Below are 26,949 nucleotides of genomic sequence, written 5' to 3' on the forward strand. Positions count from 1 at the left end.
AAGACATGGGCATCCTAGACAGATCACTCTTTTTAAGCGGGTGATAAATGCACATGATGAAGGGCTATTGTACATGAATGTTTATGATTCAGTGAGTTCTAAAGTGACTTCCTTATATAAAAGCTGTCAGAGCTTAGCTTTCACAGATCTCCAGGAACTCCCACTTTTGTTCTTAAGATCAGAATGAGTGACAACACACCAACATGCCATGTATGCACTGCAATACAATGCTTCACACAAAATTTAATGCCTTTTACCAGCTCTATTTACTTGTTTATTTTTGTTGTATTTTTTTTGTTAATTGGTCTATCTTGCCCACTTTTGGGCCACAAGGACAAGAGAATGTGTGTGCGTCTGTCTGCGTCAAAAAACTGAGCCAGAAACTCAAACAAAAGTCTGTTTTTACAGGATGACAAGCCCCCTGCACACCCTGCAAATATATACCAAATGAAAGATCGCACTACAGTGGGGAAAAGGCTAAATTTCCCAATCCACACTATACTGTGATATCCATACAAATGCTTCAAGTTTTTGGAAAGTCAAGCATATAATCTTCACCATACGAATTTAGAGTTTCCAAAAAACTCTAAACATCTTACATATGCGACAAGCACACCACACCCACAGATTAAAGATAGATATCTTACCAAATTCCACACCACACACACTTTAAAGAACCCAATTAACAAGCTGTTTTTTGAGAGGAAACAAGTACCTGGACAAAACAAACAGAATAGCATGCAAACTCCACATGGACGTTAACGGTCAGGAAATGAATGCCAGATTCCGGAGCTGTGAGGAATCTATTTGCTACAGAGTCATTATGCTGCTCTAATCTTTTTACATAAAGCACAGATTCATTAGACCAATAATAGTTCACTTCAAGTCAACTAAACATCCAGTTCATGTAACAGTGCAGCTGTGAGGCAGAAACCACACAGCTCCCCACACCAACCCTACCTCCCCCTAGTAAGAAACTGGGATAAGCAACGAAGAAAACATTTTTTACTGTTTTAAAATGATCCATCTTCCTGCTTAAGATACCTGCTGTAAAAGTCGAAGAATGGTATTGTTCTGCAAGTGCGGAATATACTGTTGCAGTTCAGACTCCTTCTCTGCTTGGTCTTTTATCCAATTTAAAACCTGCCATTAAAGTGAAAATAAACATTTTACAGTCAAGCACAGACTGTTCAGAACTTAAACATCAATTGCAGATGGCCATTCCAAAACACTGCAGTGTTAACATGTCACTACTGAAGAGAAACCCTTAAATCTGCACACACAAATGTTTCTGTACAACTTCTAAACAATTATTTATGAAAATAGGTAATAAATGCATACACTTTAAAATGTTGCTATTCCAAATAAGAGTGGAGTTAAAAAAAATCAGGTTCTTGGGCCTTCTCCCCTTAGGATGCCTTGCTTTTTCATGCTCAGGTGGAATGGAATGGGAGATGGCTGAAATCTGTGAAATAATTTTACCCATTTCAACTTTCTTGTCCAGTTTTGTTAAGCACTTGCACAGTTGGGGGGGGGGGGGGTTCCAAAAAGGAAGAGGACCACCAAGTAGTTCAGCGTTTACCTAGTTTGAAAGAAGCTGTGCCCTCAGCCAGGCATGTCTGAGTGACTGACCCTGTAGCAACTGTCTTACATGATGCATCTAAAGGATCATATACACATTTTAGAGTGCATGTCTGGATATCTGGAGGGTGACATTACACAGGTCCTAGATACCCATTGAGGGTTCTTGTCCTGAATCCCCCTGCCTAGGTTTTAATTTGTTTCTGCAGTAAAGAATAGTTGTGTAAAATCTTACCATAACCACAGATGTCCTTCTCTTCCTTGTTGCAGTATTCTTAGTGTGGGACTCTCCACCTCAGGTGACCTGAACATTGGCTCCTATACAAAAGCTTAAGCTTGGTTGCTGTAGGTGCGTGGAATGTCACATGTATGGCCATAAACCAGAGACCTTAAATGTGACGTCTGCACAGACAGACCTCAGAACATAATTGCCCAGTCAGACAGTCAGCTAGTATGAGCCAAATGATGTCCACAAGAAGTATGTAGTGCCATTTGCTGGCTAGGCTGACCGTAACCTAGGTGGTGCTCCAGGGTGCCCTCTAGACAGGTCAATAGGAACGAAGGGGGACAGGTGGGAGGGTAGGAATACTGTAACATGGAAGAGGAGGACATCTATGCTTATAGTAAGATTTTACACAACTGTTCTATATCCTTCTATTCCCATGTTGCAGTATTCATAGTGTGGGAGAGTGCCACAGCTTAGGAAGAAGAAAGGGTGGAGGAAGAGGTAGCGGATTCCAGAAAGCCCTGGAGGACTGTTCTAGCAAATCCTGCCCTGGCTCTGGAGAAGTGGTTCAATTTGTAGTGTCTGGTAAAGGTATGTATAGTGGACCAGGTGGCTGCCTCCAGAATGGAGGCTGTGTCCAGGCCTTTGAAGAAAACTTTGGAAGATGCTACGGCCCTGGTAAAGTGAGCTCTTATCCCCTGAGGTAGGTCCTTGCCATGGTAGGAGTAGCATAAGCAAGTAGTTTTTCTGATCCAGCAGGAGATGGTTTGTTTAGAGACTACCTTGCACAGAGCCCTGGGGTGGAAGGATACAAATAGTTGGTTGGATTTTCTGATGGACTTAAGTTTTGTCTGAACAAAACCTCAGTTGCCTGTGCACATCCAGGGAATGGGGTATCCTCTCACTGTCATTAGTGGAAGAGGGGAAGAAGGTGAGCAGGTGAATGGACTGGTTAAAGGACAGTTCGTTGACCACCTTTGGCATGAAAAGTTTGGTGTGCAGGGGCACCCTGTCCTTGTGGAAGCTAGTGTAGGGTGGGGCAGGGCACAAGAGCTTGCAACTCTGACACACTTCTAGCAGAGGTAAGGGCCACCATCAGAACAGTTTTCCACGAGCACATGTGGAGTCTTGCAGAGCTGGCTGGTTCGAATGGAGCCAATGTGAGTTTTTCTAGAATAAAGATTACGTTCCAAGGCAGTGGGACGGGTTTTTTTTGGTGGCCTGATGTGCAAGACTCCTTTCAGGAACAACTTAACATCTAGACTGGCTAGTACAGGGTGTTCTATGGGTAAGCAGGCAGAGATTGCAGATAAGTGGACTTTCACTGAGGAGTATGAAAGGCCAGCCTTGATAAGTTCACACACAAGTAAGGACTAGAGGAACATCAGCTAGAAAGGGATCCACATGTCTTTTGAAGACATCATTTGGAGAATCTTTCCCACTTTTACATGTAGGATCTCCTTGTATTAGGTTTCCTGGCCTCCCTCAGGACTGAAAGCACGTCCTCAGAATAGTGGTGTCTGAAGGGAATGAAAAGTTATCACCCAGAGTGTAATAAATGAGGATGAATGAGTGCTCCCTTCTGCTGTGTGAGTAGGTCCACCTTGTGGGGTAACTTGTGGTGAATGCCCTTGGCAAGTGATAGCAGTAGGGAAAAAAATGCTGCCTTTGCCAGTAAGGATTCGCCGGCAAGATTTTTGGTTTGTCCTTCCTGATCTTCAGGAGGACTTTTGGAATGGAGGGAAGGGGGGAAATGCATATAGAAACAGTCTCTTCCATGAAATGTTGGTGTCCACCACCCTGCAGGCTAGTGAGGATGGGCCTTTGGTACAGAATTTTTTCAATTGTCTGTTCTGGGGGGAGGCAAACAAACCTATTTGAGGCATGCCCCACTAGTGGACAATGTCTAGAAAAACTTCCCTGTTCAGTATCCACTCATGATGCAGAGTGGATGATTTGCTGAGAACATCCGCTTGTTGGCTGCACTGGGAAGGGATGTATGTTCCCTGCAGGGATAAGTTGTTTCTGGAGGCAAAGTCCCAAACTTGGATTGCTATCCGGCATAAGAGATGGGACTTAGTCCCTCCTTGTTTGTTGAGGTAACACATGACTGTGGTATAGTCTGTGAAGATGTGAAGGGTCCTGGTTGCAGGATTGGAAGAAAGGCTTTCAGAGCCAAAAGGACTGCTGTCATCTCCCTCACACATACATTTTTTCTGGCGGGTAGGTTGCCAGTTCTCCTGTACCTCGAAACCCTTCATGATGGCATCCCATCCCAGGTCAGATGCATTTGTATTTGCTTTGAGGCAGGGTAAGAATGGAACCCGAAACTCTGGAGGCGGTTTGTGTTGTGACTACCTGTTCTTCAAATACCACTTCAGTTTTCTCATATACATCCTGGCGAAAGACAGCATAGAGATGGTGGCTGCCATAAGACCCAGAACCCTCAGGAACTGTCTTGCTGATGGCTGTTGAACCTGGATCAGGTCCTGGAAGTGGGCTAGTAAGTGAGAGAACTTTGTCCTGAGGGAGGATTGCCCGCATCTGGTCTGTTCTGATCCCATTTTCCAGAAAGATTTTGTCCTGCTGAAGGGTTAGGGATGACCTGGGGAGGCTGAGGGCAAACCCCAAGCCTTGTAAGCAGGGACATGTTGAACTGCAGATTTTTTTGGGGTGTCCTCTCTTTCTGCAAGAATGAGGATTTTGTCTAGGTAGGGGTAAATTTGAATGCCTTTCATTCTGCAATAGGCTATTGCTGGAGTCAGGCATTTTGTGAACACCCTGGGTGCAGTAGATAAACCAAAGGGCAAGGCTGTAAATTGAAAGAGAGAACAGGGCCCAATCAAATGCAAGTGCTTTCTGTGAGATGGTTTTATGGTAATGTGGAGGTAGGCCTCCTTGAGATCTAGTGTGGCCATAAATGCCTGGGCTGGCAAAAAGTGAAAGAAGGGTCTGTAGGGATAACATTCTGGAAGATGGAACTCTTAGGAAGAGGCCTAGAAAAGACAAATCCAGGAGTGGCCTCCAAGGGTCGTCCTGTTTTTGTACTAAGAATAACCTTGAGTAAAAGCCTTTTTCTTCTTGTCCTGGAAGGACAGGTTCTATAGTTCGATGGTTCAGAAGATCCAGTAGGATCTGTGGAATAAGGTGCAGCTGATTCTTGGGTGGGAATGGAATGCCCCTTGCAGGGGTCTTTCTTTCCAAGACAGGAAATAATCCTCTTCTACTACTGCCAGAATAGTACAGTTTTGTACCTACCATAAATGTAGATGTTAGTGTGTGTACACTGCTGCAGTCATTACACTTGGGTTATCCTGCCGTCAGGCGGTCCTGTAGTCTGCCTGAGTTCCAAAGTCTTGGTCCGACGTCGGTTGCTGTCGCCTCTTCCCTGACGTCAGTGCGACAGGGTATATTAGATGCAGCCGATGCCACTTTCTTCAGTTTTTCTTGTCCCAGATGTCAGGTGCCCCTAAAAAGGTAGGCAATGTAAATTGCTAATAACACATACATAAGAAAAATAATAAAAAGAACTTTCAGTTTCCAGCAAATACTCCCCAAAGGTAGTAAAGGGTATAAAGCTTAGGTACATACCAGCAAGTAAGAGGGAAAGGAGGGAGGGTAACCTGGACTGCAGCAGTGTATACACTCTAACATCTACATTTATGGTAGGTACAAAACTGTACTATGTTCATCGTGTTACACTGCTGCAGTCATTACACTTTGATAGAATCCCAAAGCTGAGGTAGGGTGGCTGGTTCTATAAGGCATTAGGGGTGGCTATAAGGCCCTGCAGCACTGCAGTGGCAAAGCCAGCTCTGGATTTGGAGCAAAGAGGCAGATAGTAATGCTTGGTAAAGGTATGCACAGAACTCCAAGTTGCTGCTTCCAAAATTTCCTTGGTAGGTACTCCTCTGAGGTAGGCAGTTCAAGTGGCTGTAGCCCTGGTGGAATGAGGCCTAATGTTGTTAGGTACAGGTTTCCCATGGTGTGTATAGCAGAAACGTATGCAGTGTCCTATCCATTTTGAAATGGTCTGTTTTGAAATGGCTTTTCCCCGAGACCCTGCAGCATATGCTACAAACAATTGCTCAGTTTTCCTGAAAGCTTTGGTTTTGTCCAAGTAGAAGCGCAACCGCCTGTGAATGTCCAAGGAATGCAGAAGTCTCTCCCCTTTATTCTGTGGTTTTGGATAGAAAGTTGGCAAGTGAATAGTTTGGTTTAGAGCCACACTTGATACGACCTTAGGCATAAAAGTGGGGTTTGTTCTTAAAGACACCCTGTCTTGGTGGAAAATGATGAAGGGTTCCACTGCCATTAGTGCCTATAATTCTGAAACTCTTCGTGCTGAGGTTATTGCCAGGAGCAGAGCAGTTTTCCAAGAGACATTTTAAATCTGCTGTGTTAGCTGGCTCAAAAGGAGGTAAAGTTAATTTTTCCAACACAAAGTTAAGGTCCCAAGTTGGAGTTGGTGCTCTACGGGACGGTCTTATGTTTTTTATCTCCTCTGAGGTACTGTTTTAGCAAAGGATTAGAAAAAAATGGGTGGATCCATGTTGTAATCAGCAGAGATGGCAGAGGCGTGGAGCTTGATGGATGAAAAGGAGAGGCCTTTTTCCAGCATCTCAGTTAAATATTGTAGTATCTGAGGGATATGTGGGACAAGTGGGTCAAGGCCATGAGCCTGGTTCCAGGCACAGAATCTCTTCCATTTATCCGAATAGGCTTTCCTGGTGCTAGGCCTTCTGGCCTCCAGAATGACATCCATTACAGCTCTGGGAGAGGCAATGCCTGCTTGACTAAAGGATCTGCCATGCAGCCAGGTTTAAAGTCTTTAGCTGGCTGTGAAGAATCTGATTGTTGAGCTGGGTCAGAAGATGTGGTATTTGAGGCAAAATCCATGGTGGACCTTGTGCTAAGTTCTTTAAGACTGGGCACCAGTGTTGGCGTGGCCAGTCTGGAGCAATCAGTATCATCTCTGGTTTTTCTTGTCTGGCTTTTATGAGCACCTTTCGAAGGAGAGGTAGTGGTGGGAAAGCATATACTTGTAGGATTTTCCAGCTGAATAAGAGGGCATCCACTTTCCATGCTTGGTGGTGGTAAGTCCTTGTGCAGAATCTCTGTAGTTGGCAGTTCATTGGGGATGCAAATTGATCTATGTCCGGGCTCCACCATTTTTGAGTTACCATTCTGAAAATATGTGGATATAATTTACACTTGTGTGGGTCCATGATGTTTCTGCTTAAGTCTACCAGTGTGTTTTTCTTTCCTGGCAGGAATTGTGCTTGCAGATGTACTTGATAGGTTAGAGCTGTGTTCCACAAGGTCATGGCCTGTCTGCAGAGGTGATAAGAATGAGTGCCCCCTTGCTTATGTACCACATAACAGTGGTGTTGTCTGTTTTTAGTAGTAGTTGTCCTGGATGCAGAAGACCCTTGAAAGCTATGAGGGCATTTTGTACAGCTAGCATCTCTTTTTGATTGATACGAAGATGCCTTTTGCTCTGAGGTCCACTCGCCCTGAATACATTTTCCTGCCATGTGTGCTCCCCAGGCATAATCCGATGCATCTGCTGTCAGTGTTTGCCTGGCTGTGGGTTGAGTGAAAGGCTGTCCCTTGTTGAGGTGACATGCTTGAGCCCACTATTGAAACTCCTGTTGAAGGCAAGGAATTAGTCGTATTACTGTTTCCAGACTCTGACAGTGTTGAGACCAGACACTCTTTAGGTACCATTGTAGTTTCCTCATATACAGTCTGGCATATGGAATTAGTAGTATGCAAGATGCCATACAACCCAAGGCCTGCAGAATTTTTCTTGCAGGGAGTTGGGTTTTTGTTGTTATCAATTGAAAATATTGAGTCAGTTGTCTTTGCTTGTCTGGCGTGAGATAAGCCATCTGGGCCGTTGTATTCAAGCTGGCACCCAGGAAAATTCTCTCTTGTGAGGGCACTAGTTTTGACTTCTTTTCGTTTACTGTGTACCCTAGGCAACTTAATAACCTTTTTACAAATGCCAGATGCTTTAGAAGAATGTCCTTGCTCTCTGCTTGTATCAGGCAGTCGTCCGGGTACGGGTAAATTTGAATTCCTTTCTGTCTGCAAAATGCAATTACTGGTGCCAGGCACTTGGTGAAGACTCTGGGCACAGTAGATAAGCCAAAGGGCAGTGCAGAGAATTGGTAGTGCATTGAACCAGCAATGAATCTGAGGTATCTTCTGCAGTTTTGTCTGATAGGGACATGCAGGTATGCCTCTGAGGTCCAAAGTAACGAGCCAAGCTTTCTTGGGCAGCATGGGAAGTAGCTGTTGTAGTGTCAACATTTTGAATTTTGGGACATCCAGGTAAGTATTTAGAGAAGAAAGATCCAGAATGGGCCTCCAGGCTTCGTCCTTTCTGGGAACCAGAAAGAGTCTTGAGTAAAATCCTTGGCCTTGCTCCTGTGTTGGTACCTTTTGAATAGCTCTCATGCCCATGAGTGCTGAGATTTGTCTGAGCCTCTGCCCATTGATGTGGTGGCAGATTTGGCATTCCTTTTAGTCTTGGCAGTGTGAGAAAGTGGAATCTGTAACCTTGAGATACAATGTTGAGAACCCATTTGTCTTTGGTGATCATATGGCAATTGTGACAGAAAAGTGACAGTTTTCCTTCCAAGGGTGCTGCCAAGAGGGATTTGTTTGGCAGCTGTAGGGGGAAGTCATTGGGGCTGATTTTTGTACGGTTGAGGCCTGCCTTCCCCTTCTTTTTGGGTTGATGCTCCTCATTGTCGAGGCCTGTATGGACCTTGTGGTTGACCTCTACCTCTTGGACGTCTGTATCTGCCCCTCTGAGGTCTGTCTGTAGCAGGAAAGGACCAATTCTTTGTTGGCCAATTTCTGCTAAAGCGAGGAGGCTGAACCTGTTAAAAAATCCTTCACTGTTTGCATAGATTTTGCCTTATCCTCCACTTTCTTTAATACCTCTTCAGCCTTAACTCCAAATAAAACATCCTGCTGCAATGGTGCATCCAATAATTTTGCTTTAACGTGTTCTGGTAACGTCTGCTCTTTTAACCAAGGCTGTCTTCTAATGACAGATCCTGTAACTGCTGCTCTGCAGGAGGCCTCTAATGAATCAAAACTACATTGCAAAGTATGCTTTCCCACTTGTTCAGCTGAATGTAATAAATCCTGCATTTCTTTATAATTTGGAGGGTCTGAGTTTGGTTGCATTTTTTGTTTTAACTGAGACATCAAATATTGCTGTTATTTAAAGCATGTGAAACTGGCAGTTTAAGGCCCTAATTGCTAAAGTTGCAGATGTATATACTTTCTTCCCCCATCTGTCTAATACTCTGGAATCTCTGTCACAGGGGACTGGATTCTTTGCTGTGGAGGCCTTTACCCCTTTGGGGCCCTGAGAAATAGTTTCAGGATCAGCAGTAGGGCTTTTATACAGAAATTTATGAGAGTCAGGGACTCTAATATCTGTCCGGCTTTACTGGGGCAGGAGGTAAGGAATCAGGATTTTAAGCTGGATTCAGAGTACACATCATCCACAATATCTAACACTGGCGGAATAGCAAGGGGTCTGTGTGTGGCAATAAAAGGAAATCTCTGAGCCTTTTCTTGGAATCTGAATATTCCTGGCCCTCCCAATGGAAATGCTCCCTCATGGTATGCAAGGTTTCCCCAAAGGAGTAGTCCTCTGGCGGAGAGGCTGAAGGAATGGATTCCCTCAGCATTTGAATCCTCATAAGGGGGTAAAGAATATCCTACGTCTGAGGAGGAATCAGAGGAGACAGATACCTGGTCGGAGGAGTCAGTCTGCATCCTGTCTAGGTCTTTTATAAGGAGGGGGTTGGGACCCCCCTGATCAGAGTGACTAAGTCTTAGGCCATTTTGAGCATTTGTCTCTTAGGCATGGAGGCCTGTCCTGGTGAAGGTTGAGTTTGTTTCTTTGTTTTTATGGGAGTTTTAGACTTAGCAGAAGATTTAATGGTTAGCTGAGTAGGTCTGAAAACACCCTCTGAAGCTACGGGTTGTTCAGCTACTCAGAATCCTTCTAAAGGGTGGGTAACAGTAGGCTGTAAATCTGGAGCGTCTGAAGGCCCAGCCGCCTCCACGTGGGAGTCAGAAGCGGCCTGGGGTTCAAAGGAAGCAGATGTCAGGGGCTGCAAAAGCGCCTCGCTGACAGCCGGAGACTAGCCTAGAAGAGGTTTCATTGTCAGATTTGGGCCTCGGACGTCTGTCCTTGTCTTTGCACTTTTTGTGTAGTCCAGTCGTTAGTAAATCCGACGGCATGGTGTAATTGAATTTTCTGCCAAAATAATGGGCAAAATCAAACAGACGTCTAATAGTGCGCTTGTTAAACCTAGCACAAAACAGACAACCAGTGACGTCGTGGTCTGGGCCTAGGCATGGGATACAATAAGAATGGAAATCCTTATGAGGTATTTGCTCCCCACAAGAAATACAGTTACTGACTTTTACAGACATCGGTCTGTGGCAAGAAAAAGTTTCCCCAATGGGGTACTTAGCTTTGTAGAAGACTTCAGTTCTGGATTCGGAAGGAAAATCTAAGGAGTTAGCCGACCGGCACTTGCTAACTGCTTTTGCTTCGGGCACCGTGCGGCAAGAAAGATTGAAGAAAATGGCGTCAGTTGCATCTAATATACCCCTGTCGCACTGACATCAGGGAAGAGGCGACGGCAACCGACGCCGGACCAAGACTTTGGAACTCAGGCCAACTACGGGACCGCCTGACGGCAGGATAACCCAAGTGTAATGGCTGCAGCAGTGCAACACGAACATCCAGCGGTCTGTGGTGTTATTTCTCCAAAGGAGTAGACAGTGGGGGATGTGGGCAAGGCAGTCACGCGTTGCTGGAGCAGTTTCTGTTATGAAAGGGCCGTCTTTGGGTAGTTTGAGAGGAGGCTGGTCTGGAAGTAGTCTGCCTCCTTTCCTATGCCTGGAAGGGGATGGAGTAGCAGAGGGAGTCCTCCTGACAAAGATAGTCTTAGCAGGGTAATTTCTCTAGTATTTAGGAATGGGAGACACCAGAAGGTGTCTAATATCTTAAAGATTCTTGCTTTTCTCCTGAAGGTTTTTAGAGAGAGTTCTGCAGACTGTTTCCCAAACAGGAGGTTGTGGTCTAGAGCGGCATCAAGAATTTTGCACTTGAAATCCTCTGGCAGGGGTTGAAGGTGAAGCCATGAGCATCTGCGTAGCATTGATGCGGAAGCAATGAACCTTGCAGAAGGCTCTGCTGCATCATAACTGCATCTGATAGAATGTCTGGTCACTTGAGAAGCCAGGGGCAGTTTTGATGCTAGCTCTGTCTTGTTAGGGGAGTCAAGCAAGGAGGACAGGAAAAAAGTTATGTACTCACCATAACGATCCATCTGAGTAGGTAAGTTCATTTGTCAGCAACCTGTGGGTATCGGATCCGATCCAGATCTGAGCGGGCAGCTTTCCAAGCTAGAGATCCGAGCTCTTAGCTCTTCCCCCTTACCCATAATACCCTGCTATCTCCCTCCAGTCCTCAGATAAAGTTTGCCAAATTAGCACACAATTCCAAAGACAACAAACCACCTGAACATCCTAACCTGATACCAACTAGGAGTGAATCAACAATCCTTCAGGTGACGAACTACAGGTTAGGGGGACAGAGGGGGGGTCGGTTGCTGACAAATGAAGTTACCTACTCAGATGGAACGTTATGGTGAGTACATAACTTCTTTATCTGAAGCACTTAACTTCATTTGATCAGCAACCTGTGGGACAGTCCCCAGCTACCAAAACTTGGTAGGTCCTCAAGGAAGGATATTCCGGAGCACTGCAGAGCCAAATGCTGTCCTCCCCCTGGATATCAAATCCAACTTATAATGAATAATAAAGGTATGAGAAGAAGCCCAAGTGGCCACAGAACAGATGCCATCCAAGGGCACCCTTGACCAAAATGCAGCGGAGGTAGCCACAGAACGCGTAGAATGTGCTCGAACTCCCACAAGCTCAGGTCGACCAGAGATTTTATACGTGTGCAAAATGCAGTTGGAAATCCACGTAGCTAGAGTTACCTTCATTATTGGTCTACCCAAAGATGGCTTGGCAAAGGAAATAAAGAGCTGCTCCGATTTCTAAGAGGCAGTGGTTCTATGCAAAAAGAAGCGCAATTGTCTATGCACATCTAATGAATGGAGTTTGTATTGCCCCTTTGTTCTGGTAGTTAGGGAAAAAGACAGGCAGATTAATGGACTGGTTGAGATAAGCTTCGGAAGCCACTTTAGGTAAAAAGGAGGGAATAGTCCTGAGGGAAACTCTGTCTTTATGGAAGACGAGATACGGAGGTTTGGTACAAAGGGCCTGAATCTCAGATACTCTTCTAGCTGAGGTAATAGGAAACAAGAAGGCAGTTTTCCAAGACAAAAACTTTGTCAGCCGAAGCTGCAGGCTCAAAGGGTGGACCAGTAAGAGCCTGGTGGACTAAGGTTAGATCCCACAGAGGAACCGCATTCTTGACAGGAGGTCTCAACAGAAAAGTACCCTTCAAAAAGGTCTTGCAGATCTTTGAGGAAGCTAAGGGACCAAGATTATCTCCGATGTGGAAGTGGGAAATAGCCGCCATCTGAGCCTTCACAGTTGAAGAACTGGCCCCGTGATTAAAAATGTGGGATAAAAACTCGAGAACTGCTGGAATGGGAGCTGAAAAGGGATCCAAATTTCTTTGCTCGGCCCAGATAGAAAAACGTTTCCATTTACTGTTGTAGACTTTCCTGATAGAAGGCTTGTGTGCAGCCACCAGGATGGATTTAACTGCGGATAAGATACCGGGAGTCCTAGCCACTAACGGAACTGGATCAACCAAGTGGAAAGCTTGAGGTCGTCCAGGTTCTGGGTTTCTAATCCCAAAGGATGAGAAATCAGATCAGGGATGGGATCTACGATCCAAGGAGGAGCTACTAGATGAGACCGCAAGTATGGGAACCAGGTTTGATGAGGCCAGAATGGGGCTATGAGGATAACTATGCTCCCCAACAGACGAGCTTTCTGCAAGAATTTTGTCATTAATGGGAGAGGAGGATAAGCATAAAGAAGACCGGATGGCCAAGCATGAACCAAAGTGTCTCTGGGGGTCTCAGAGCGAAAAACTCGCTGCACTTTGCGTTCGAAGGCGACGTGAACAGATCGCAGCAAGGTTGACCCCAATTGAGGAAGATCAGTTTCGCTATTAAGGGGTTCAGAGACCACTCGTGAGGTGAGAGGATAGTTCGACTCAGCTTGTCCGCTAAAATGTTGGACCGACCCAGAATGTGCGTTGGTAGATATCGCCCACTCCCAAACTCTCATGGCCTCTCGGCAGAGCGGGTAAGACCTGGTCCCTCCCTGTTTGTTGATGTACCAGACCACTGACATGTTGTCTGCCTGAATAGTCCCTAGAGAAAGAAGGGCATGGAGAGCCTGCAACGCTAGAAGCACCGCCCTCATCTCCAGAACATTGATATGCAGAACAGTCTCTGTTGGAGTCCACGTGCCTTGGACGGTTCTGCCCATGCAACGCCCTCCCACCCTAGTCGAGAAGCGTCTGTGGTCACTGTGGCTTGGGGTAGAGGCATCAAAAAGGGCCGCCCTTCCCGAAGCTCTCGGGAATGGAGCCACCAAAGCAGAGATTCCCTGCAAATCCTGCTGAGGGGAATAGGGGAGTATACTGAATGTTGAAGGATGGACCACTGTACCTGCAAGGCCCATTGAAGAACCCGCATATTCAAGCGGGCTAGAGGTGAAAGATTGACAGCCGCAGACACAGACCCTAGAGCCCACAGGACTAATTCCGCCTGTGGGACTGGAGACTGTAGAAGAGCTAGGACGTGGAGAGTTAGGTTGCGGAGTCTGTCCGGCATCAAGAAAACCTTTGACTGAAGCGTGTCTATTCTGGCCCCTATGAAATCCAAGACCTGAGCAGGCTGAAGGGACGATTTTTTGTAGTTTACAGTGATCCCCAATTGGTGGGCCAAACGCAGGAAATAGTCTCTGGCCGAACATAGTAGATACCTGGTGGGGGCGGCGAGGAGCCAGTCATCCAGGTAAGGAAAGACCTGTATTCCCTGAAGCCTCAGGTGGGCCGCTACAACTGCCATGACCTTGGTGAACACCCTGGGGGCTGTGGTGAGACCAAAGGGGAGGACCCTTAACTGATGGTGGCTGGCTCCCAGCCGAAAGCGGAGAAATCTCCTGGATCGCCTTTCCATTAGAATGGGGTAGTACGCATCCTTGAGATCTATGGAGCACATCCAGTCGTTCTCCTGCAGAAGGGGGAGAATAGACTGAATAGTGACCATCCGGAATTTTTCTTTGGAAACGGACAGGTTCAGTGTAGACAGGTCAAGAATAAGAAGTTATGTTCTTACCATAAAGTTCCATGTTAGTTGTCTTCTCGCCTTCTTTCTTGCAGGATGGGTTCAGAGCCGATCCTCGGCTCCGACTCGGCCTATACTATAACTCGAGAGCTATTTTTACCGGCTCGAGGCAGCCCGATATCCCACAATATCATGCGCTAACTCCCCAGATCTCGTTGGCAGCTAACACATAGTATAATTTTATTATTATTATCCTCATTTCCATGTACGGACTCCCTGCTGGTAACACTAAAGATACAGGGAAACCGTAAAGTATTGTATCACATGAAATAGAAGGACTCAGAGACCTTCAAGTCTGTCCAGGCTAGGGGGCAGGAGGGAGGGACGCAAGAAAGAAGGCAAGAAGACAACTAACATGGAACGTTATGGTAAGAACATAACTTCTTAATGTTAAGTTGTCATACTCGCCTTCATTCTTGCTGGATGGGACAGCGTCCCTAGCACCTTGGTCCTGGGTGGCTCAATGGAACAGACTCCCGAGTACGGTGGAACCAAAGTCAGCTCTATTTCTGGAGGCTATATCAATTTTGTAATGGGCAATAAAGGTATGTTGAGAAGCCCATGTAGCTGCTGCACATATGGCATCTAATGGTAACCTTGCTTGAAAGGCTGTTGATGTTGATAGTGCCCTAGTTGAATGAGCCTTAGGCCTAGATGGAGTTGCCTGTGTCTCAACTCGTAGACAAAGGTAATAATGGATGTCAACCATCTGGAAAGAGTAACCTTTGATACTGGAAGCCCTTTCTTCCCCTTCAGCATAAGAGAGAAAGAGCTGATCTGACTGAGTTGTTTTGTCCTGTCTAGATACCATAGTTGACGAACATCCAATGAATGTAATTTCTGTTAAGCCCTGTTTGAGTAGTCTGGGAAGAAGACAGGCAAGTCAATAGAGTGGTTTATATTTGCTTCAGAGGAAACTTTCAGTAGGAAGGAAGGGTTTGTTCTGAGAGTTACCCTGTCTTTATGAAAGACCAAATAAGGGGGACGGACAGACAAGGCTTGGAGTTCCGATACCCTTCTGGCAGATGTTATGGCTACTAAAAACAGAGTTTTCCAAGAAGCAAGTTTGAGGGAGCAAGAGGCTGCGGGTTCAAAGGGAGGCAAAATCAATGACGTTAGAACCAAATTTAAATCCCATTGTGGAGGCAGATCCTTAACGGGAGGTCTAAGTAAGAAGATGCCCTTGAGGAAGGCTTTACAGAGTTTGTGGTGCTTCAGAGAGCCCCACATGAAAATTAGCAATGGCCGCTAATTGTACTCTGGATAGTGGCTGATGATGACCCTGAATGAAAAAGCTCCGCCAGAAAGTCTAGAACCTTATGAATTGGTGCATGGAATGGATCCAAGGACCTAGCTTGTGCCCAGAGCAAAAAACGCTTCCATTTACTCGCATAAGTCTTCCTAGTATTGGACTTATGGGAAGCAAGAATGATATCACGGACAGGAAGAGAAATAAGGGGAAGCCTGGCTATGGCTGGAGGTGGAGCAACCAAGCTGTGAGGTTGACGGAATGAAGAGACTGATGCAGCTTGCCCATGAGATGGGTCAACAGATCCGGAAGGGGTTCCAGATGCCAAGGCTGTTCCAGTAGATAACTGTGCAGGAGTGGAAACCATACTTGTCGAGGCCAATACGGAGATGTGAGGATCATTTCGGATCTCAATGCGGTTGCTTTCTGAATTAATTGCGGGATCAACGGTAAGGGGGGAAAGGCATATAGAAGTCCCCGGGACCAATCGTGAACAAGAGCGTCTCTGGGGGGATGGCCTGGTAGAGGGAAGAGTGTGAAGAAGTCGAGGCACTTGCTGTTTTGAGGGGTTGCGAAAAGATCGCAGCAAGGCTGGCCCCACTTCTGAAATATTCTGTCTGCTACCGCTTGATTTAGAGACCACTCGTGAGGCATGAGGATTGTTCTGCTCAATCTGTCCGCTATGACGTTGGACTTCCCGGGGATGTGCGTTGCTATCAGAAACCGTTGAGAGGAAATCACCCATTGCCAAAGTCTGAGTGCTTCTCGACATAGGGGGGTAGGACTTTGTTCCGCCCTGCTTGTTTATATACCACACCACAGACATATTGTCTGTTTGAATTGCTATAGTCCCTGTGGGAAGAGTTCTGAAGGGCTTGCAACGTTAAAAGCACCGCTCTCATCTCCAGGACATTTATGTGCAGGTGGCATTCTAATTGTTGCCATGTGCCCTGGACCGTCCTGCCCTGATAGTGCCCCCCCACCCGATCAGGGAGGCATCCGTTGTCACTGTGGCAACTGGGGGGGGGGAGAACAAAGGGTCTGCCCTGAAAGAGCTGAGGGGAAACCATCCACCAGGAGAGGTGATTCTTGCATGATGGGGTTATCAAGATGTTGTGAGTCATTGGGAGCTGCTGAAAGGACCACTGAGAAAACAGCATCCACTGAAGGATCCTCATGTGGAAGCGGGCTAATGGGAGGAGAAGGATCGCTGCTGCCATGAGGCCTAACGCTTTCAGTACTAACTTGACTTGAACTCTGTTGGACTGAAACAGGAACTGAACATTCCGTCGTATGTCTGTCACTCTCTGAGGTGGTAATGTTGCAGGCATTTCTGTAGTGTTTAACACGGCGCCTATAAAGTTTATACATTGACATGGCGACAAGGAGGATTTTGAAAAATTTATAGAAATACCTAGATTGTTGCAAAGTTGAATAGTGTAATCCCTGGCCATTATAAGATGCTGCTTGGTGGTAGCGGAAATGAGCCAGTCATCTAAATATGGAAACACCTGGAATTCTTTTTGTCTCAGGTGAGCCATGACCACTGCCAAGCATTTGGTGAACACCCAGGGGGCTCTGGTGAGACCAAAGGGCAGGGTTCTGAATTGATGACTGGCTCCCAGCCGGAAGCAGAGAAACCTCCTGGAGCGCCTGTGTATCTTTATATGATAGTATGCGTCCTAGAGGTCTAACGAGCACATCCAGTTGTCTCTGCCCGAAAAGGGTAGAATGGACTGCAGTGTTACCATCCGAAATTTTGTCTTTTGTACAGAGTTGTTCAATCTGCTGAGGTCCAAAATGGGTCTCCAGTCTCCTGTCTTTTTTGGTACCAAAAATAATCTGGAGTAGATTCCGGATCCTAGCTGATCTGCTGGGACTGCCTGGATGACTTTTTTTTTTAACAGCTTTGTTTATTTCTAGCTGTGCCTGACCCCTTTGTCTGGGTGGTACGTCTGGGTAGGGGTCTTGGCGGTTGTACCGGAGGGGAAATGAAGGGAATTTTGTAACCCTCGGATATGATCGACTGTACCCATTTGTCTTGGGAGAGGGATTGCCAGGCTTCCGGGTACAGAGATAATCTTCCCCCAACTGCCTCTGAAGGCAGACAGTCGGGCAGCTTCTCAGGGACGCTGAAAGGGTTGGTCAGGGAAGGATTCCCTGGAACCCTGGTTCTGTGGACCCCCTCTGCCCCTGGGGGGAAATTCACCACGTGCGGCAGGCGCGACTCCCTGTGGTTTGCGGAACCACATCTTTCCACCCCTCTGGCCCTTAGGATAAGGTATAGAAGGTGTGGAAAAGTGGACTCCCACGGCAGAGAGTCTTACCATCTTGCTCGCATCTGGTGAGGGTATTCTTCACCCGAGGTCCAAACCATTCTGAACCATCAAAGGGGGTGTTGGTGAAGGACGCCTTGAAGGGATCGGCAAAGTTACAGAGTCACATCCAAGCGTGACGTCTCAACGCAACATCTGTGCCTGCGGCACTACTCGCTCCATCGGCTGCGTAGGAGATAAGCCGCATGGAGGAGTTGACAATGGAATTCAGGGTAGCCAGCTGGGAGTTCATCTTGTCCTGATACCCCGCAGCAGAAGGATCCTGTACGGTTTCGCCCAGTTCTTTGAGCAAGTATCTCTGAAGGCAGGTGAAATGACAAATAGTTCAGCGATCACATAGCAAAGGTCGCTGAAGCAAATGTCCGCTTACCGTACCTGTCCATAGTCCTGGACTCTGTTAGGAGGATGAACAGGTACAGAAGGATCAGCCAATTCCTTCTTAGTGGCTGCTGCTACCACCATAGCATCAACTGAAACACCTTTGGTCAGAAAGGATTTGTCCTCCGGAGCAGAAATAAATTTAGAGGGCCTCCTAGGGGTAGGTTCCATTGAGTCAGGAGCCGCCCACGCCTTTCTGGCCACTACTTCCATTAGTGGGTCGAAAGGGGGAGACACCCAGTAGGTGGAAGGGCGAGATCCAAAGGCATGAAGGTAAACCGACTCGTCCTCGGAGGGTTTGAGAGTGGACCAATTTCCCCTCTGTTTCAGGATCTCTAGGATGTCTAAAAAGAAGACATCCTCAGAGGGGGATCTCGGGGAACCCTCAGACTCATCCAAGTCGGTGTCCGACGTGACAGACTCGGGGGAGTCTATGTGCTTCCTCTTTCACTTTCTTTTCCTAGGGGGTTTCCCTGAAGCTTCAGGGGAGGCCTCGGAAGAGGAGGAGACACCCAAAGTGGGTACCCTACACTTTGGATCTCTGCTGTCAGATGCTGGAGGATGGCCAGAGACCATAACAGGCACTGTAGAGGGAGGAGCTGCAGAACTTAACCTTGGAGTGGACACTGGGTCCAGCACGCTCCTCATCACCTCGAAGGCTCCCCTATTAGGCACCAAAGGCAGTCCCGGCTCCGAAGAGACCCAAACCGCTCCCAGCACCGACAGAGAAGGCTCCAAGAATGATGTCGGGGTCGAACTAACCAGAGCCGAAGCTCCGAGAGGGAGAGCGGGGTCGGAAAAGGGTCCGATGCCACTCGCCCCCTCGGAGCAGACAATGGAGTCCCGGCGCCCGGACCTCTCCACGGACGGAACCAATGAAGAAGTCGGAGTCGACAGAGCCGAAGGTGGAAGTATCGGCTCAGACGTGGGCAAGGTTACGGTTCCGACAAACTCTGGCTCCGAACTAGAAAGGTGAGTCGGAGGAGGAATCGATGGCGGTACCAAGGGAGCCACAGTCTGGTAATACGGGCTTTGCAGCATTTGGGCTAGTGCCTGAGATTTTATGAGTCTACTGACCACCCTCTCAATATCGTGGTCGGAAAGCCTGGATGACCTGGATGATTGAGTCCTATGACACCGCTCCGATAGGAGTGGTGATCTCTGAGCCGATCGGACGGATTCTAGTGAGGGGGATCTAGAGCGCTTGCGCGCTGGAGTCGGTTCCGATGCAGGTTTCGGAGCGGAGACGACCTTGCTCGCTTCGGATACGATTGGAGCCGATATCGGAGCCATCTCAGTTGTACCAGTCCTAGACTCAGAAGCTGGAGCCGAGGGTTTGGTGGTTTTTGAAGACTTCCCCGAGCCAGACTTGGACGGGGAGTCATCGGGCTTCAATAAGCCCCTTAAAATGCTTATTACGACGCTCCTGCAGGACTCTAACTAAATCCGTGACAGACGGAACAAGAGTCCTGCAGGTGTAAAGGCCCCAAGCAGTAGACGCAAGAAGTGTGACCATCTGTCAAACATTTTCTGACATCACGAGTCACACTTCTTGAATCCCGAGACCTTAGCGTCTTTGGACATAGTCCTAAAAACAGAAAAACAGTCAGCCCACACACTCTCAACTTATACCCAGAAAGGAGTTAAGGGAACTGACTAACACACCCACACACAGACACTCTAAGGGGTGGGGGAACTAAGCTAAAGCCCGTAGGCCCAATTATAAGAAATAACTAAAAGGAAGGGAAGAAGGGCTACAAAAGGGTTGAAATGAATAAAACTATTGATAGGGACCTAAAGTAGGATCTGGAAAAACTATCTGAAAAACTAGTTCCATTGAAAAATTCTCTTTACTGACCTGAGCCGGTAAAAAAAGGCAACCTCGCAGCGAAGCGGCAAACGAGATCTGGGGAGTCAGCGCATGGTATTGTGGGATATAGGGCTGCCTCGAGCCGGTAAAAATAGCTCTCGAGCTATAGTATAGGCAGAGTCGGAGCCGAGGATCGGCTCCTAACCCATCCAGCAAGAATGACAACTTAACATTTGGCCTTAGGTCCCCCGTATTTTTTGGCACCAAAAAGAACCTGGAGTAAGTGCCTGATCCGGACTGACCTGGGGGGACGTGCTGGATGGCTCTTTCTTAGCAGCTCTTTTATCTCTAAGGCTGCTGCCTCCCTCTGATGGGGTGGGACATCTGGGAGGCACCCCAATTGAGGGGGAGGATTCATGAAGGGAATGGAGTAACCTCTGGATATTATTCGGAGCACCCAGCGATCTGTCGTGGACTCCCAATGTGCTAGATGCTCCGAGAAACGCTCCCTGACTGCCTCCAGAGAGGAGCAGTCTGGCAACCCTCAGGGTTGCTGCGCGGGTCGATCGGAAAAGGGTTCCCTCGACCCAAAATTCTTGGGCCCCCCTCTGCCTCTGGGCCAGCATCCACCTTGTCCTCCCCTGCCTCTAAAGGACGAAGGGTCCGGAGTGAAACGGGATTGTTGAGATTTCCGGAACCACATCTTCTTTTGTCCTCTCTGGTTCCTGGAAAAGGACCTTTGAGGAGCCGAGAAGTGGATTCCGATGGCAGACATCTTCCCGTCTTTCTCACTTTGGAGAACTTATCGCGGACGGTATTGCCAAACAGCATAGAACAGTCAAAGGGAGCGTTCGCGAAGGACGCCTTGAAGGGTTCCACTAAGTTGCAAAGACGGAGCCAGGCATGACGCCGTAAGGCGATGCCTGCTCCGCTGGCTATAGCGGCCCCCTCCGTGGCATGGGAGAGAAGCCGCATAGAAGTGTTGGATATCAACTTTAGAGTGGCCAATCGTGGCGAGAAGGTTTGTTTGTCCTCGGCCGACATGGACTCTGGGGGTGACCCAGCGTACTCTGATTAGGTCTCGCTGAAGCCGAATCATGTGTGCCAAGTAGTTCAGCGCCCTTACAGAGAAGGTGGCTGAAGCGAACATCCGCTTTCCAATGCGGTCCATCGTCCGAGACTCCTTGTCTGGAGGATGTACCGAGGAACCATGGCATCTATTATGGAACCTTTGCTCCACGCTGTCCTGTCTGTGCGGGGGGCTAAGGATTTTATCTGGTCTCCTGGGTATCGGCTCTACAGTGTCCGGCTCCTTCCACGCCCTGGTAGTTATAAGGTCTACCAGAGGGTAGGCCGGAGGGGACACCCATGAGGTAGATGGGCCTGCGTCAAATGCCTCCAAAAACACAGACTCATCCGAGGAAGGTTTTTGGGCTGACCACCCCCCTTTAATGCGCATCTCCATGATGTCTCCAAAGGAGACGTCCTCAGGGGGTGACCTGGGGGAACCTTCCCCTTCCTCCAAGTCAGTGTCTTCTGTGATGGACTTGGGGAGTCCAAGTGCCTCCTTTTACACTTTTGTTTGTGAGGGACCTCCTCGGGGGGGCTGTCCGAGGAGGGCTCACCAACCAGATCCTGTTCCTCTAGGGGAACCATCTGGGACGTAGACGCAGGCTGTCCCTGGGGCCGGATGATGGAAGACAGGCCCGTCTGCGAGGGAATCGCGGGTGGATCCATTGCATGAGCCTGGGGCCTCGAATCCCTCGAAAGGACCCTCTCCAGGACGTTGAAGGCCAAGGGTGAACTGCTCTCCCTGGGATCCGTACCGGAGTAGACGCGATCGGATCCGAAAGGGCATTGCGTTCCAACCGCATAGGAGCCAAAGACACTAACCCCTCTGGATCTGAGGCTCGGCTCACGGCCCTGAGAGCTCGGATCCGAAAAAGGACCAGACAATCTCGTGGGTACAGTCGGCGAAGTAGCGATTACTATCTGCGTTGACACCCCGGCTACGATGGCTCAAACCCGATATTGGATCGGAGAAGGAGCAATGGGGGCAAAGAAGGGGGCAGAGCTTCCCCCCTGACGGGGGGGGGGGGGGCAAGAGCAATCCCATCTGCATCTGGACCTGGAGGAAGCAACGCATCATCCGGTCCATGTCCGCGTCTGAAAGGCTCATAGTGGATCTGGATGAAGCAGCAGAGGCTGGCCGGGAAGGCCGCCTAGACGACCTTGAAGGTGACCGGGTCTCCTCCTCCGGCTCCGGAGAAAATCGTGGAGAGTGAAGCCGAGAGGGGGAAGACCCGGAGGCCTTCAGGGGTGAGCAGAGCTGCTTAGCCGGCGGGGCCGCGGGGGCAGAACTGGCCCGCCGCTTGTGGCTCCTATGCCTCTCCCTGTCACGCTCCTTGTCCCTTCTGTCTTTTTTCCTGGAGTCCCTCTCTCCCTGGACCGCAGCGGGAGTTTCAGTCCCGGCCAGAGGTGTAGGAACAGAAGGTGGAACAGCCGCAGCTGGTGCCACAGAGGGAGAAGAGGACGAAGCAGAATCCGCGGGCATAAGGCCCGCCAGGATTAGCTTGGTCCTCCTGTCCTTCAAAGCCCGGGGGTTAAAAGCCGCACAAACTTTGCAGCCTGAAGAAAGACGTGCCATCCCCAGGCATATAACGCACCGAGTGTGACCATCGGCTGGGGACAGCTTATGGCCACACTCAGAGCATTTAGAAAATACGGCCTTAGGGCATTCAGCCATTTTAGCAAAAACACACCTTCACACACAGATAAGGGGAAGGGGGAACTATAACAAACTACTAACAGAAATAATTTTTTTTTTTTTTTTTAATTTACTAGGGTCGAAGGAACACACTGTTTATGAAGAAACTGGATAGTAAAACTAGAGAATAAAACCCTCTAAGTCTACTCACAAACCGCCAAGAGCTCATCTCTCGTGCTTCTAGAAGCCGCGGCAAACGAGATCTCAGGACTGGAGGGAGGTAGCAGGGTGTTATGGGTAAGGGGGAGGAGCTAAGAGCTCTGATCTCTAGCTTGGAAAGCTGCCGGCTCGGATCCGGATCGGATCAGATACCCACAGGTTGCTGATCAAATGAAGTTAACTACTTCAGATGCTTGGGATACTAAGCCTAAGGCATATTTTTTCATACGAGTTTGGTAGTTGGTATAAACCTTGTCTATCCTGTTCATATTCTTACCGTCTTTGTCAGTAGGCAAAAGGGATGAGGAGGGAATTAGGCTTGACTGCTTGTCAGGGGATACAGCAATCACTGCCGGGTCTGCCAAGGAGGGGTTTCACCAGGAATGTATGATCATCAGGCACCTTATAGAAACAGGCTGGTCTCTTATTAGCAAGTGGCTGTGAATCTGGATTTTTTGATGCTGAAGAGACTGCATCAAGATAAGCAGGTATAACTGGTGGAATGGCAGACGGGGAGGGAGATTCAATTTGTAGCAACTCAAAATACCGTTTTGAATTTGTCATTTGGGAAGTGTCCCGTTTGAGATATACTTTCATTTTGGTAATGGTCTCCCCAAAGGTGATGTCTTCTGGAGAAGAGTTCCCTTCTATGGATTCCTTATCAGGGGAACAGTATTCCAATGGAGAGGCAATTTGTGATGAATAAGTAATTGACTCATCTGAAGATGAAGGGTAAACCTCCTCCTCCTCTTCTTCTCTACGAGAAGTGGGAAGGTGAAATGAAGAAGCTGAGGCAGGCCTAGGGAAACAAACAGAAATGGTGGAGAGTTAAGAGGCCAAGGGCCTAACAGCCATGAAGGCCTGCATCAAGAAGTGAGTGAAGGAATGCAAGACAGGTAATTCCTCTGCAGACGGAGATAGATGCTTGTTTTTTGTTTTCTTTTCAAAGGAGTAGTCCCAGGAGAAGGCCTAGTTTCAGGGCCCTGAGTTGGGGCTGGGGCTTCAGGTTGTGGTGTCCCAGTCAGGCGTCCTGCCAGGCCTGGTTCCCCCTCGACATCAGTAGGAAGAGATGTCTGAGCTGCCTCCCTGAACATGCCGGCTGTTACTTCCTAAGTGGCTTCCTCTAGGGGAGTCAAAGTAGTAGACTGCCCTAACGGACGTCCCTCAACTCCTAAATCAGAAGCTGGTAGGGTGTCCGATGGCAGAGGGGCAGAAGTAGTAGGCTGTGACATCTTGGTCTTTTTGCGTGGTGGCTCCGCCTGGGCAGCACACTTGGGATCCATCCCAAGTGCTAATTTATTTCTCTCATTTTCTAAGTGAAGATTAAGGGTGGCCAAACAGCTTCAGAGCATCTTTGGGATGAATGACTAGCAAATGGGACAAGAGGTATGGTCGTGTTCTCAGCCTAGGCAAAAAAAACAGTCGTGTGAGTCCTTATGTGGAATCTGATGCCCACACATTAGCATTTACCCTTCTTAGTGGACATCAGCTAAATGGAGGGGAACAGCAAACCAAGCTTAAGCAGTAGCAAAAAATAAAATCCCCAATGGGGTACTTAGCTTTAGACGTCTTGATAGTAAAGGAGTGATGCAATCGATCTGTTTGACTGCAGCTGAAAAGTTCTGAAGTCTGTGCGTGCAGACATCACATTTAAGGTCCCTGGTTTATGGCCTTGTGTGACGTCCCAAGCACCTACAGCAACCAGGCTTAAGCTTTTGTATAGGCGCAGATGTCTGGGTCGCCTGAGGCAGGGAATCCCACATTAAGAATCCTGCAACATGGGAATAGGACATGACAAGGCATTTTAGCATGTGGAACTGGCAGTTAAGAGCCCACTGGCCAATACAAATGATGTACAACTTTTCTTGCCAAAACTGTCTAGCAGCCTGCTTTTCCTATCACTTAAGGGGTTCTTGGATACACATCCAATGGCCCCTGTAGCAGATTCTGTAGACACCCTTGCTGGATCCACCATTGGGTTTTTATAAAGGTGCTTATTTTACTCAAACACCACACAAAGGCAGTCAAGGCTTCAGAGAACCAGAGGGAAAGGACTCAAGGTGCAGTGATAAGTCTTCAATGCATCCTCCAATACAACATACACTAGAGGAACTGTCAAAGGTCTAGGGGTTGAGAAGGTTTAAGAAGCTCTCAGAAGCAAGCTTGTGTGTTCAGGAATTCCCTAGATTCCGAGTTGACTGCTTCCTTCATTCTATGGGTCTCCAAAAGTTAGATCCTCATGAGGTGAATTTAAGGGCAGAGTGTCATATGACTAGTCTTCACAGGTCTGAATGGTGAAGTGTTCTGCATAAGCCAGTTCCTCCTCATCCTCTGATTTTGGGGAATCAATCTCCCTGGAGAAAAATGTCCCCTTTTTTCCACAAGGGCATAACTGTCGCAGGACGTTCTTGCAGGGCTGGTTGCCTAGTCCTCATTTCGTCCATGAAGCTCTGCACCAGCCAAAGTTCTATAAAGAGACAGAATGATATGATAGTGGGTTGAGACAAAGGTTGTGCCCTCCAGAGAGATTGTACTAGAAGCCTCCAGCCTAACTAGCATCGGACCAGGGGCCTACAAAAAGCATGTCATTTGCATCAGCGACAACTTTTGTCAAAAGTCTGGACAGAGAAATGCCCCATGTCCCAGATGTCCTCCTCCTCCAGAAGCTTAATGTTACACTACAAGAATGATGTCCTGAGAATCAGCTGGTGGAGAAGTGTGCAAAAGCCCTACCTTACCGGAATCCATGTTACTGAAGGGACTCTGACCTACATTTAATAGTTCTAGAATTAAACTTAGCACAGACCAGTCAGTTAGAAACTTGTGCTGTGGACCTAAGCAGAAAATGCAGTAGGAATGAAAACATTTGTGGAGAGTGCTGCTTCTCACAAGAAATCCAGTTAACTTTCTTGAAAGCGAATGATGATGAACAGTCACTAAAAATGGAGAAATGTCCCCAATGGAGTACTTACCTGAGGTCTCAATGTTCTGGTAATTCAAGACGCTCCAACAGACTAACAATGCTAAGAAACATGCTGTGAAACATCAGACTACATGGCAAGAACAAACTGAATATGGCACTGGCTGACGCATGCCATACCGCAACATCTGGACATGAGTTTGCAGATGTCCACCGGGTGGGGGAAGGTTAAATCTCTGGTACTAAGGCTGGTTGTGGGCTTCTGCATGGGAAGCAAGTCTCAAGAAATCAGTACTGCAACAGTGACTGATTAACGTCTGCTTTTCTACTACAGAACTTTCTCAGCTGCCCATTTTTTGGGAAAGGGAAGTGCTTCTAGCACATGAATTGGTCAGATTCTGGAAGTCTGCAAGTCCAATATCTATTTGTAGGAGGTCTATATGACATCTGCTCAGCTGAGACAGGCCTCCAGGAATGGATGCAGGCCAACTTGATGGAAAAGTCCTGATTTGTGGTTAACTCTCATGCCTGAACTTCTAATCTTCAGAGGATGCAGAAAGTGCCCCCCCTCAACTTTGACGCTACAAAACATGTAATGTTTTCAGGATTTGGAAAGTATACTACACCCAGATATGCTCATAATGCTATCTTCCGTCAGACTGCATTTCTCTCTCATACCTTTACACCATGCATCCCAGACTTTCAGATGTCCCATTATCAGGCCCAAAGTGAAATCTGAGAAGCTTGTGTAGGTTGTGCAACTCTGAAAAGCACACCCCAACTGAAGACAACCTGCACTTTCCACTATGATGGCTCTCTCTCTTCAAAGTAGGAGACGAATAAAGGTTAATAAGGGCTGGGAGTGTTGCATGTACTCTTGAGGTACCACTTTCTCATGTAGGTCTCGCCAAGAGTACCACAACGATGCATTACACCACTTACCCTAGAATCTTGAGGAATTACCCTTCCTGTGGTCAAGCTCCTTCTCTTGGATACCCTGGATAAACACAGTCAGAGTAATTTATCCCCTGTGAAGAAAGCCTTCTGTAAATGCATGTCCAAATGTATCCCACAGAAAAGAAAAATTTCTGTGAGGTCAAGCTTGACAGAAAGATGCTGCTTTCAAAACCAATC

General features: G+C 47.7%; 1 protein-coding gene across 2 annotated transcripts in view; it reads right to left on the reverse strand.

Moving 5' to 3' along the window:
* The window catches only part of EIF3A (eukaryotic translation initiation factor 3 subunit A), a 1,696,172-nt gene that overhangs the window by 1,151,560 nt on the left and 517,663 nt on the right, over positions 1 to 26,949 (reverse strand). For both annotated transcript variants that reach the window (XM_044055975.1, XM_044055974.1), the window contains exon 9: positions 1,045 to 1,143. In XM_044055975.1, coding sequence (XP_043911910.1) covers positions 1,045 to 1,143 — 99 coding nt within the window. The remainder of the gene's footprint in view (positions 1 to 1,044; positions 1,144 to 26,949) is intronic.

The sequence above is a fragment of the Protopterus annectens genome, chromosome 14.part0 (assembly GCF_019279795.1).
Source record: "Protopterus annectens isolate FY-2018-M chromosome 14.part0, PAN1.0, whole genome shotgun sequence".
Lineage (NCBI taxonomy): Eukaryota > Metazoa > Chordata > Ceratodontiformes > Protopteridae > Protopterus > Protopterus annectens.